The sequence below is a fragment of the Ceratotherium simum genome, chromosome 38 (genome assembly GCF_057802395.1).
Source record: "Ceratotherium simum simum isolate JZ-2026a chromosome 38, ASM5780239v1, whole genome shotgun sequence".
NCBI classification, from domain to species: Eukaryota; Metazoa; Chordata; class Mammalia; order Perissodactyla; family Rhinocerotidae; genus Ceratotherium; species Ceratotherium simum.
Window position 1 is genome coordinate 23,994,246 of NC_141937.1, and position 13,634 is coordinate 24,007,879.

The following is a 13,634-nucleotide window of genomic DNA, read 5'->3' on the forward strand; positions in this document are numbered from 1 at the left end:
AAAATCTGCTGTTAGTCTTATGAGGGTTCCCTTGTACTTAACAAGTTATTTTTCTCTTATTGATTTTAAGATTCTCTTTTTGCTTTACCTTTTGATGTTTTAATCTTAATATGTCTTGATATGGGTCTCTTTGGGTTCATCTTGTTTGAAATCTCTGGGATTCCTGGATCTAAATGTCTGTTTTCTTCCCCAGGTTAGGGAAGTTTTCAGCTATTATTTCTTCAGATAAGTTTTCTTCCCTTTTTTTCCTCTCTTTTCTCTTTCTGGGACCCCTATAATGTGAAGTCCCTTATAAGTCCCTTAAGCTATCTTCACTCTTTTCCATTCTTTTTTTCTTTTTGCTACTCTGATCAGGTGAGTTCCACTGCCCTGTCTTCAAGTTCACTGATCCTTTATTCTACTTCACCTAGTCTGCTGTTGAACCCCTCTATTATATTTTTCACTTTATTAATTACACCCTTCAGCTCTGTTACTTTATTTGGTACTTTCTTATATTTTCTGTCTCTTTGTTAAAATCTCACTTTGTTTGTCGACTCTTCTCCTAAGCTTGGTGTGCATCTCTATGACCACGATTTTGAACTCTTTATCAGGTAAATAACTTATCTCCATATCATTAAGGTATTTTTCTGAGGTTTTGTCTTGTTCTTTTGTTTGGAATATATTCCTTTGTTTCATCATTTTCCTTGACTTTCTGTATTGATTTCTATGCATTAGATAAAACAGCCACCTCTGCCACTCTTGAAGAAGTGGCCTCCTATAGGAGATGAACCTTATTGTTCAACCCTGCCCTAGCTCTTGGTTGTCTCTTAAACCTGTGTGATGGTCAAAGCAGCCTACTATATTTTTAGTGGCTCCCAGTGATCGAAGGTGGGCCAAGACCTGTCAGTGTCCCAAAGGGGAAGAGCTCAATCAGCACCTAGACTCAGGCTGATTGGAAGCTAGACCTCCAGGCAACAGTTTTTAAAGTGTGCAAATTGACTTCTTTCAGAGGAAGACTAAGAGATGGGCATTTCTGTCTGCTCCCTCTGTGCTAAGCCCTGGGATGATATTCAGTTAAGAACTGTGTCTTTCTGGGGCCGGCCCAGTGGTGTAGTGGTTAAGTTCACATGCTCCGCTTCAGTGGCCTGGGGTTTGCAGGTTTGGATCCTGGGCGTGGACCTACGCACTGCTTATCAAGCCGTGCTGTGGCAGGCGTCCCATATATAAAGTAGAGGAAGATGGGCACGGATGTTAGCCCAGAGTCAATCTTCCTCACCAAAAAGAGGAGGATTGGCAACAGATGTTAGCTCAGGGCTAATCTTCCTCGCCAAAGAAAACAAAAAAAAGAACTTTGTCTTTCTTTGCTACCATCCCATTGAACCAGTGAACTCAAACCCCACTGGCCATCAGAGCCATGCTTTCAAGGGGTGTGTTCTCTGGGCTGTAGACACAAAAGTGGGGCACCAGATGGTTACACAACCTCCTTTCTTGGAGGCACTGACAAGGAAGAGCACAAAAATGGCACCCACCGAAGAGGATTGTAGTTGGCTCCTAGATGTACATTTAATTAGAAGTCTGCCCCTCAGGCCACAGCTGTGAAGATAAGCTAATAGACCTCTTTCACAGAAAGAATAAGGGTACCTTTCCGTCTGCCATCTCTGCACCATGCCCTGGCGGGAGTGGTGGGGAGCTGGTTAAGAACCATGTCTCTTGTTTATAACTGTCCTGCAGGACCCATGAGTGCAAGCCCTGCTGACCACTAGAGCCATTTGGTCAAGAGGCATCTCCTGGGTGGCAGCTGCAAAAATCAGGGCACCAGATGTAAAACCTAGGGCACCAGATGTGTACACAAGCTCACCTCCAAGAGATACTGGCCCTCCAGAGAATGGCAGAGGGAGAACATGAAGATAGTGCCCACCCTCCAAGGCCTCTAAAGAGATTACAGTTGTCCCTTAGATGTGTGTTTAATTAGTAGCCAGCCCCTCAGACCAATGTTTTAAGATAAGCAAATAACCTCTTTCACAACCTTTGGATGCTGCCTCTGCACTGGGCCCTGGGGTGGGTGAGTTGTGTGATCCTTATAAGAACTCTGAGTTTGCTATAGCCTCATGGGTCTTGTGGATGCAAGCTCTGTGGGCTTCCAAAGCTAGGCATCATTTTTGAGGCTCATCTGTTAAGTGCAGGTTGAGGTGCCACATGTGAGCTTCAAACCCTTTGCTCTTCAGGGAGAAGCTCAGGGCTGTGAGTTTCCTCCAATTCCTGGTCACCATGATGGGAGTGGGGTTTGTGGCAACACTGTATCTTAGCCTCTCTTACCTGCATCTAAGTGGGTTTTTTCTCTAGATGTATAGGAGCTGCTCACCTAGTTTTTGTTTTTTCTCAGAGGAAATTTTTCTGTATGTAGCTGTAGATTTGGTGTGTCCAAGGGAATTGGGGAGTTCAGGATCTCCCCATGTCGCCATCTTGAACTAGAACTGCATGTCTAGCCTCTTTGCATCAGGAAAGCCCAGCACACAGCAGGCACTCAATCAAACCTCGTTGAATGATTGAATGCCTAATGGCGTTTTTAACTAAAATTTGAAGTAACTATTGGAATTAGTCTTGTGAAATAGCAAGTTGATTTTTTCTGTAGGTAATTGCTTGATGTGGAGTAAAAAGCTTAATTTGGAAGCTTAATGTTGTTGTGTTTTATCTAAGCCCAGGATATATGGACAAAGTTTGGGAGCTCTTGAAAGAAATATTACCTGAATTTAAGCTGTCAGATGAATCCAGCTCTGAAAGCAAAATAACAGTGATAGATACCAAATTAAAAGAATCAGGGAAAGAAGTGAAAGATGGCAAAGAATTCAGATCTGAAAGTTCAACAACAACACTAAAGGCACCTGAAAAAAGTGACAAAGTTCCAAAGAGTAAGACATTTTATATCACAATGTTATTCAATATGGATGTTGTATATAAACACTTTACAATCATTGCTGAATTTAATGATTCTTTATTTTCATTATCATTTATTAGGTGTTGTGCAAATAATTGAGATCCTTCCTTTCTAAGATTTTAGAATTTATAATAGTGTTTACTAATGTTAATTATATTCCATATTTTACTCCCTTTAAAAATCAAAGGCAGTTATCTATTTTGATGATACTAAATTAATATAGTATTAATATATAAGGAGACATTAAGTTTTCAATTTCCATCAATCACATCTTTCTTATATGTTATATGTAGAGTAGAATAGATCAAAATAGCAGAGGAGAAATGTTATGCTGTTTGTTTCAGAAAATATGAAATGGACACAGATTAAATTATGATTTGCTAACCATTTATTGTAAGGTAGAAGTCCAAATTTGAAAAAAAATTTCAAGTTATTTTACAAAGTGTAGCATTATTTCTCTTCTTAAAGTGGGGAATATATTGAATAATTATTTAATTTATATTTTCTAAAGTATTTCATATAGCTATACATATGAACAATAATGCTTGTATAGTAAAGTAGAACTAAATACACTAGACAATACTAAGCTTTTTTGTATACCTTGATAGCATCTATAATGATCTTTCAAATATTTGTGTTTTATAAAAAATTGATATATTGTCTGAACTATTCTTTATCAAGATCTTATCTACCAGCATTTCCCACAGTATACTGTACAGAAATTTTTGCTGTAAATCTTCCTCAAAAATACACTAAAATCAAGTGAGTGATATCTGCCCTTCTTGAAATGACCTAATGTGCATTAATTTATAAAAGTGAAAAAAGAAGCCTAAACAAATTTGTTTTATCCAATATATCCCAAATTAATCTGAACCTAGAAGCCCTTTCTCGTGTATCAGAAATTAACATCCATCGATCCATTCAAATATACTACTTGCTTAGTAGAATACCGATAAGTGTTCCAGGAATTAGTGATAACTTGGTAAACAAAATCAGATGTGGAACTCACCTCCTAGAGCTTATATCTAGTGAGAGAGTCTAACATTAATTAAAAAAATCATAACCATATACTAAGACATGAGCCTTGAAGGGAAATATATGAAACTATGGGAGTTCATATAGGGCACCTAGTCTGGGACATCAGGGAAGAATTCCCTAAGGAATTTTGAACTGTATTTGCAAAGATAAGAGGGATATCTAGAGAAAGTTGCAGGACTGGGGAAGGACGAGCATTCTAAGTAGAGGAAATAGCAGATATAAAGGTTATGAGGCAGCAGGAGGAATGACAAGGTAGAAGATGTGTTTAGCTAGAGAAGATGTGAGGAATAAAGTGACTTGAGAAGAGCCTGGAAAAGTAGGTAGGAGAATGATCGTATCAAATCTTCTAGGTCATGTTAAGATTATTGATCTTTATCCTAAGAGCAATTGACAGCTAATGAAGAGTTAAGAATAGAGTCATGATCTAATTCACATTTTCAAAGGATATTCTGGTTCTGTGAAAAGAAGAGACCTTGGGGTGGGAGTGGGGTCAGGGACCTTGGGAAGCTCAGTTACATGAGTGGATATAGAAAAAACAGTTTGGAGACTGTCACATCAGCTCGTGTCAGAGATGATGGTAGCTCGGAGTAGGGTAGTAGGGTAGTCATGGTGGAGTTGCAAATAAGGAGAATGATTTGAGAGATATTTAAAAAGTGAAAAGTGTGGTACCTTTAATTGAGATGGGAAATACTAAAAGAGGAATGACTTCATGTGGAGAGATCACAAAATGATTTTGACCACATTGAATATGAGATGCCTTTTAAGAAAATCAGTTGGACTTTTCATGTCAGAGGTTTGAGGCTGGTGATATACCTTTGAGAATCACTGAGAAATGCCTGTGAAATTAAACTATGGATGATATTCCCGAGAAGACAGCAGAGAGTGAGAAGATGAGGAGCTTGAGACTGAGCCTTCAAGAAGCTAAACATCTGAGAGCTAGGTACAAAATGATGAGCTGGCAGAGGAGGCTAAGGGATGCAAGAAGAAATCCAGCAGAGCATGTTGCTATTGAAGTCCAAGGAAGAGACTGTTTCAAGAATCAGAGAGAGAGCCCATGTCAAATAGTGAGGGTTGGAATATGATGAGAACACCAAGTTCTCTGTTGGATTTTGTGATGTGGAAGTCATTAGGCAATGGTGAAAAGTGGGAGTGGAAGACATATTGGAGAGGGTTAAGAAGTAAGTGGAGGGTGAAACAATGTACAAACAACCCTGTTAGAAGTTTGTGAAGAACAAGAGAGCTACCGAGTGGAAGCTGACAGGGGTATGTGGACCCAATCAGGGTATTTATATTTTTAATCTACTGAGGGAGAACTGAGTATTTTTAAGCGATGATTGAGAGAAGACAGTTGAAATGACAGCAATATTGTACGTTTCCTGAGCAGGCAGGAAGAACAGGATGAAGAGATCCCGGATGCAGGGATTGGACCAACCCAGGGGACCAACAGCTTCTTCATTCTACCGGGTGTTCCCAGGGCATGGAAGAGGATAGATGCAAATGTCAGTGGGTGAATGGGTTCATTAGGGAGAAGTTGAGGGTTTCTGACAAAACGCTTCTATTTTCTCTCTTTATAGGCAGTCTATCCATGAGCTGAGAGTGAGGTGGAGGTGAAAGACGAAGGTTCTCATGGTGATTTAAAATAGATATGGCAGAGATTTGCAGAACTAGGGGGGTGTTATCTGCAGTAGGACTCAGCTGCTAATTTTATTCAGAGTGAGGTTTGCTGGATTGGAGGGATGAAATGAGAGAGGAGCGACACATTTATTTAGGGTGTAGGCAAAAACACATTTTGGTAAACAGTGTTGCATACTATCCAAATTTCTATGTGAAATTGTATATTTTTTCTATTTATAATTTTTACTATTATTTTATTTCTAAGTTATGAATTCTGAATAGGAGTTTGAAGGCTTTTAAGGTCCTATTTTAAAGTCATACATGAAATCATATATTGCTATCTAAAATTAATTTTATTGAGTTGTCAAATATTTATAGAAAACCCATAAAATAAAATTCTGATAACTTATTTTCTATATGTTAGTTTCCCAGTTAAGTGTCTCATCCTGTGCTTAAAGTTACAGTTATCTTCACTCTTGTATCTAATATAGATGATAAATCTACTCTAAAAGCTAAGATATACGACAACTTTAGAAGCTAAGGAATGTTACAAGTTATTAATGTTATAGTATTTATTTGTGCAAATTAAAAAAGTGAACAATCTGACCAATGGTAATTACAAATTTAGCAGATGACAAAAGAATGAAATGGCAGAAATCTGAAATTTCTGTTTCAGAATTGGAAAGACGTTGTTAGGGAATAAAAAATCTTGTAAGATTTTTTTAAGTTGAAGGAAAACCTGTTTCATAGAAATGTATATATGAATGGAAATTCAAATGGTGCAATAGTCCTGGGTACAAGGTTTTACTACATAAGTCAGGTTAGCAATAAGATGTTGGTTTGTGGATTTTGGTTGCCATCCAGGCTCCACCAGAAGACATTCTGGAAATAGGAAGTTGCATTTCCTTGAGATGGAGGCCCCAAATAAGGAAGATCTGAGAGGGCTTCACATTTAGGACTCGACTTTAAGTACATGCTCTGCTGTTCTTTGTTTTTAAGATGATAAAATTAGCCTGACACTATAATTTTATATAAATAAATTATATTTAAATGTCATCTCCATTTTCCATAAGATTATGTATAATAAATAATAAATAATGCTACATATCTTTCACAGTACATGTCAATTTTCAAAGTTTGCTCTTGCTTTATTTTAATGTTTCTAATTAGAAGTGAGTAGTGTTTGGGGAAATTTGTGGCTATTGTTTTACATTTAAATAATATTATTGCCCTGGCCTTTTTTTCAATATAACTGGATAAAAAATATAGGTATTTTAACTATAAAACAAGATTTTGTAGTTAAAAGATTTATTATATATTTTTAATATGTTCAACAAAGCAGATGCAAAAGACCTTGGGAAGAAGAGGAGTAAAGATGGAGAAAAGGAAAAGGAAAAATTCAAGTTGTCACTCCACGGTTCAAGACCCTCATCAGATGTGCAACACTGTCTGTCTCTTTCAGACTGTAAGCTCTCAGTCTCCTCGAATAATATTTATTTTAGCTGCTTCCTAAAATGTTGGAAAACTTGGGAGCATAGAAATGTATTTTGTGTTGAGACATATCTAAATAAGCTTGTTCAAGGTTGGCCATAATTGTTACTCCTTAAGATGGGTCTGCATCTTGGGGCAAAGTCCTACGTGTGAGACAGAAGCCAAGCTGTCCAAGCTCTTATGGCACAACCATCACGGAGAAGTATTTACAGGAAGGAGGACATATACCAATAAACACATATATTCTAATATATGATACATTATAATATATAACATATACTAAATGAAATATAATATACATTATATATTCTATATAATATACATACATATTAATATATAATCATATTAAATATATCAATAAATATAAATATATAATTATATTCTTATACATAAATATATATTAGTATATATGTCCTCCTCTGTATAAATTATATTTTTATATATATAATCTTTTGCTAAGGCTTTATATTCCTAACCTTGGGTCATCTATCTAGATGCTTGGGTCATCTATCTTGATGCTTATATTGTATAACTTATAATTTAAGTTATAATTCTTAGCTCATCCTTCATTACATGGTTGAAGTTTACTTCCAGCACTATGCTTTAATTTTTTTTTTTTAATTTTTGTTTTCTTTCTTAATATATTATTATGTTTTTGTGAGGACATTTTAATAATTATGGCTTTTTATTTTTACAGAAACATGTCTGGTGGTTTGGTAGAGAAAGGAGTTACTAGTCATTGTATTTTTAATTCTATGTTAAAAATTATTTTCTTGAATTGATGCCTTAAGCAATCTTTTTTTGATAGTGGATGACATAACATCCCCAAAGTTACTGATAAGTCGTCATCTTTGTGAAACTAAACCCTTCTCTGAGTTTCTTTCTTTGTAGAAATAAAATAAAGGTGACAATGCCTCTCTTTCTACCAAACTCAGTTAAGGTCAATCTCAAGATATAGAATGTGAGGGCCGGCCACATGGCTTAGCGGTTAAGTGCGCCCGCTCTGCTGCTGGTGGCCTGGGTTCGATGCCAGGCGCGCACCGACACACTGCTTGTCTGGCTATGCTGAGGCCACGTCCCACATACAGCAACTAGAAGGATGTGCAGCTATGACATACAACTATCTACTGGGGCTTTGAGGGGAAAAAATAAATAAATAAAATTATAAAAAAAAAACAAAACAGAATGTGGTTCAGAGTTTGGGCTGTGGAGTAAAACTGCCTAGGTTCAGATCTCTGCTCCATCAAAAATATACAAAGTTTAAGTTTTAAATGTAAAAATATGTTTTTAAAAGTTTGACATATTTCACATCTTAATCCATTCTAGAGAGATCCTGGGCTCATATCAAATCTATAATTTGCAGCTCTAAAGGTATTATTCTTCAATAAACATATTATCTAATATAGTTAAATGTAAGTGCTTGAATTTGTAAAGGAATAAAACAAAAATTTTAATTAAGAATAAAGATATGGGCCGGCCCCGTGGCTTAGTGGTTAAGTGCGCGTGCTCCGCTGCTGGCGGCCGGGGTTCGGATCCCAGGCGCGCACCGGTGCACCACTTCTCCCGCCATGCTGAGGCCGCATCCCACACACAGCAACTAGAACGATGTGCAGCTATGACATACAACTATCTACTGGGACTTTGGGGGGAAAATAAATAAATAAATAAAATTATTAAAACAAAAGAATAAAGATAATAAAGGAAAATAAATTCTGTTATTTTGGTCAGAATCTTTAAAGAACAAAAGCATACTGAATTGAATATAGTAATTTCAGGGATGTTAAGAAACACATAAATAACTAAGTGATGCTCAGAACCAAATTCTATAAGCATTAAACATTCCAAACTAAGTTACTTATCTTTTCCTTTTTCATGGGAGGACTCATTTATGTTTTTTTTCCTCCTTGAAATAACATAGAAACTCCTGGACTTTTTAAAATTCAAAATAAAGATTCTATTTATGAAAGCTAAGGAAAGTCTCAATTTTAAAATCATTCATTTTAACATAGTCATTTGTAGACCATTCTAAGTTACATAGACTGATAGCTAGTAAGTTTATGTGATAACATTTTTACAGTAAAGTAACATGATTTCCTAAGCAATTAATGGTACTATTATGAAAGCAAAACTAATGAGACATTCTATAAAATAGGTGTACATTTGAGATTTGACATTTATTAAATACATTTAGAGTCATTTACCTGTTTTTCACCAGCAAAGATAAGTTCATTAAGGACTTGGAAGAATCTGGGAGGGCCAGTGACAGGCCCACTTTGGCTAGAATTTCCATGACACAATATATGTTTGTTTTTACAGGTTCTTCGGGAATACAGTCCCCTCACATGGTTGTATATGCTACCTTTACACCTCTCTATTTGTTTGAAAAGAAGATCTTTTCGTTAGAGAAGATGGTAAGCACTCAAGGGCAGGAAATGCAGTATCATTGACAGTGTGTGTGTGTGTGTCTGATTATTTGTTGTGGTACAAGGTATACCAGAATTTAATTAAAATGCTACTCCTGGATTTCAGTCTCATTATCTTTAAAATTAGGCGCTTGAACGTAGGGACTTATAACATCCAAAATTATCTTAGATGATTGCAATAGTTCCGTCTAAAAGAAAAAAGGATGTAGTCTCATATATTTTTATCAATTCCTTCCGTGACAAGCAAAAGAAAAGGCACATAAATTATATATTTCAGTAAGAATCATTTCTAAATAATAATAAATCACCTTTCCATAAACAGATTGTACATATTTTCTTAACTAAGATGATTTAAATGAACTCACATCCAGAGCTGGTAAACCATGGCTGTAACCTCCTTGTATCCTAAAATTATATACCCCAAAAATGTTAATTGCTTTTTTCTTATGAATCTGAAAACTTATAGAAAATTTAGAAAATATAGACAAAGGGAATGAAATTAAAATATTCATAGTATAATTACCTAGATATAGGTACTGTTAACATTTTGGCATATATTCTTTGGGTTTTTTTCTTCTGAACGTATAGTCTGTGTGTGTATATATATATATATATACTTTTATTACACAGCAGAATTAAATTTTACGTTCTGTTTGGAAACCAACTTTTTCACTTGACACTGTATCAGTACCATTTGTCCATGATGTTAAATATTTGACAAAATGATATTCAGTAGTTGCATGGAAAGTATGGGTTTCCCATCATTTTTTGAGTTATCTTTAGTTCTTGGACATAAAAATCATTTTTCTCCTTCTGTTACAAAGGGGCAGCCCACCAGATTCCTCTTCAATCTACCTATGGTAATGCCCTATTGCATTTGGAGTTTATTGAATGCTAACCCTGTGGGGGACTTTTACATCTACCACTTTATTTGTAGAATTCCACGTTATGAAATCACTACATTAAAGTATAAGAAGACTAGATGGTTCAATGATATAATTATGTGTTGAAATGTTCATTTGGTTGGTTAGGAACAGCGAGTCTAAGAATTCAATGGAAGTTTGGTTGAAATGTGAATACCCCAATTGGATGATTGTTGTGCTTTGCTGTGTGGATTACTTCTGTCGTCTAGATGATTTAACCAAGGGGCATAATGTTATCATTACTTCTTCCTTCTTCTTCCTCTCCCCCCTTCTTCTTCTTCCTCTTCCTTCTTCCTTTTTGGATAGAAACCATTCTTTCCTGCAGAAGTCTGCCATATAACAGGAGTAATATTGTCAAGGCAGTAGGACATAATGTGCCACTACGAACGTAAAGATAGTGGCAGTTTCTCTGTTTTAATTCAAAGTTAATTAACTTTAGTCATGATTAAATCCAAGTCTGCTTCCAAGGCCTCTGTCCAACTTGAGTCTCTTGTGAAGATTCAAGCTGGCCATCTCAGCCCTAGTTTTTTTTTTAAATCTCTTTACAAGGCACTGGCCGAGGTGCTGTCTTAAATATTCCAGAGAGACTAAACGCTCTAACACTGGACAACAAAACACATGAGCTGTGCTTTGTGGAGTGCCATCGTCTCATGTATGGGAAGTACTTAAACACTTTTTAAAACTACAAAATATACGTATGGGATGAATGCATTATCAAAAAAAGGGGCACAAGATAATCCATTTGAGCTTTTGGCTGTCCTACTGGAAAACTAACATTTAAACACAAAGTTAGTTTTGAATTTAAAAGACAAAAAACTCACGTGCTTATTCATTAATTCAACCGATGTTTATTAATTATCTATTACATGCTAAACAATGCTCTGAGGACACCATGATGAGAAAGATTAACATGGTCCCTCCTCACAAAGTTCAAGTCAAATGAGGAAGGCAGACAAGCAATAAAGTTAAACAATTGGTATAACAGAGGGCATACAAGATGCCTGGTATATGGTAGACGTAGTGTTCAAATACTGCATGTTCGATGAGTGACCAAATGAATGAATGAATTAATGAGTGGAAAAATGAATATATCACTCATAGCGGAAATACATATTTCTGTCTAGTGGTTGACTAGGGACATCTCCCCAAAGGGAGAAATGTTTAAGCTATGGCTTTAAGAAGTTAGCTTAGTAAATAGGAAAACTTGTGCTTGAAACAGAGGGAAGCTTATGTTGGAAAGTGTGGAGGTGAAGGAGAGCCCACTGGGTTCAGGGAACTACTAGATGTTGAATAGATTGCAAGAGGAGAAGTCTTAGAGGCAACTTGAGATGTGGGAGGGAGTCACGACATAAAGAATATTATAAATCCTCCCTGTGAGGGATGACAATGACTTACGGGGCCCAGGAATTAGCCGAGTGTCTGTAACAGTAATTAAATGAACCTCAAGGCTGTAATGAACTGACTATAGTTCACCGACTCCCTGACTTGCCTACTGATTATTTTATATTAGCTGCTAGGATGATCTAGTTCTGGTAAAAATCGGAATATAACGGAGATATAATGTTTTAAAGATAAATCAACAGCAAAAATCTTTTGTTCTAAAGGAATTTTGTTCAATGGAGTACATTGCTAGAAATTATAGCCCCAAAGACAATGAGACCAATATGTAAAATAAAGTCAATATCTAACATTAATTTAAAGAATTGGTGAAGAACATGAGAAAACAACAAAACTTGGGGAGAAACAAGGTGTCATGAATTACCCCCAGGTTATCCCCCATCCTCTTGCTGTTGGGCATTCTAAATAGTTTTAGTTTTATTTAAATGGGTGATCTGGGAGTTCTAAAAAAAGCCCCCCACCTTCTCAGCTCCCCACTTACAGAATGTTTGAGGTGGGATAGGGTAAAGCAGTGAAAGAGCCTTAGGTAAGCAAACTTCTAATTTAAGTCTGCCACATGAATTATTCAAACATTTTTTTGAGCGCCTGCTCACTATTTCACCAGAATGTTTTATTATTCTAAACCTCTCTCCGTCCATAACTCTAATCTAAGGAAATTTGAGATCCTTTAACAAAGTTTCTCAACATCAAACTATAACTATTATTAATAGCATTACTTTGTATCATTCAGAGATATTGGGTAGTATGTTGGAAATAAAATGTATGAGAAATTAGCCTACACACCTTAAATCAACTTGTACTTTTGCTGATTATTTAAACAATACAATAAGTGCTAATACCATACTTAATTATTTGAGACAATACCTTGCCTTTTCAAAATGCTTTAAATTGTTTTATTTTCTAATACTCTCTAGCTTAAAAAAGAAAGCAAATAGACTACAACTTTGGTTGTGATTGTAAGAAGGAATTGAGATATGTAGACCAAATTTTATGAATAGTAAGCTATCTGGAAATGATTCAACTTATAAATATTACTTTGGCTATGACTTCTATTTTGGATCTTAAGTGAAAATTTTACAATGATGTACTTTTTTTTTATTACTATACTGAATCAATAAATTCTCCCATAAATTCCCATTGAAAGATTACTTTCAAGTGTTGGGAAACCTAAAATTTGACAAAGTTGTAGAAAAAGGTTTAGACTTTAGAACATCTATGAAAAAAATTTTTAAGCCACTATAAGGCACAATTCCAGAGATTTCTGAATTTTTTCAGTAAATTGCTAACGTTCACGAAAGGGATACAAGGGCTGTGACAATTTTCTCTACTCTTGAATTAGGTGATTTCTTACGGCGTATTTCAGCCGTCTATCAGTAACTAAAGTTCTGCTTAAATATTATTCTGAGTTGTTCCAAAGCCGAGTGGCTTCAGGAGATCTGAACAGGGAAGCATCTGCCTGGGAAATGACTTGATCTGGCAGAACACAGCGCAGCCTCTCTCCTCCGTTCTCCTGTGAATGCCTGCATTGTTAGGAGTGGTCATGGGGATTTCCTGGGGGAGCGGCTGATTGGGAGGCAGGACATAAACCGTACCCAAGGCAACTGTACCTCCTCCTCGATCTGACACCCTAGTGCAGTGGATTTTTCTGAACACTATGTAGCGATTGCTGGTGTTTTAAAAAAAAAACAGCTTTACACATTAAGCTCTTGTATCAAAGCTTTAACCTGTAAAAATAATAGTTGATTAATTTTGGACCAAAACTGATGCTAAGATTTTTGCAATCTCATGGAATCCTAAACTTTTACCTAAAAAGTGGCTTCTCTTTCTAGTTTC

General features: G+C 36.0%; 1 protein-coding gene across 1 annotated transcript in view; it reads left to right on the plus strand.

Annotated features, from left to right (window-relative positions):
* Positions 1–13,634, plus strand: part of ADGB (androglobin) — a 174,749-nt gene that overhangs the window by 62,830 nt on the left and 98,285 nt on the right. Inside the window, exons 8-10 of the mRNA XM_087425200.1 lie at positions 2,677–2,888; positions 6,906–7,031; positions 9,374–9,468. Of these exons, the coding sequence (XP_087281326.1) occupies positions 2,677–2,888; positions 6,906–7,031; positions 9,374–9,468 (433 nt within the window). The remainder of the gene's footprint in view (positions 1–2,676; positions 2,889–6,905; positions 7,032–9,373; positions 9,469–13,634) is intronic.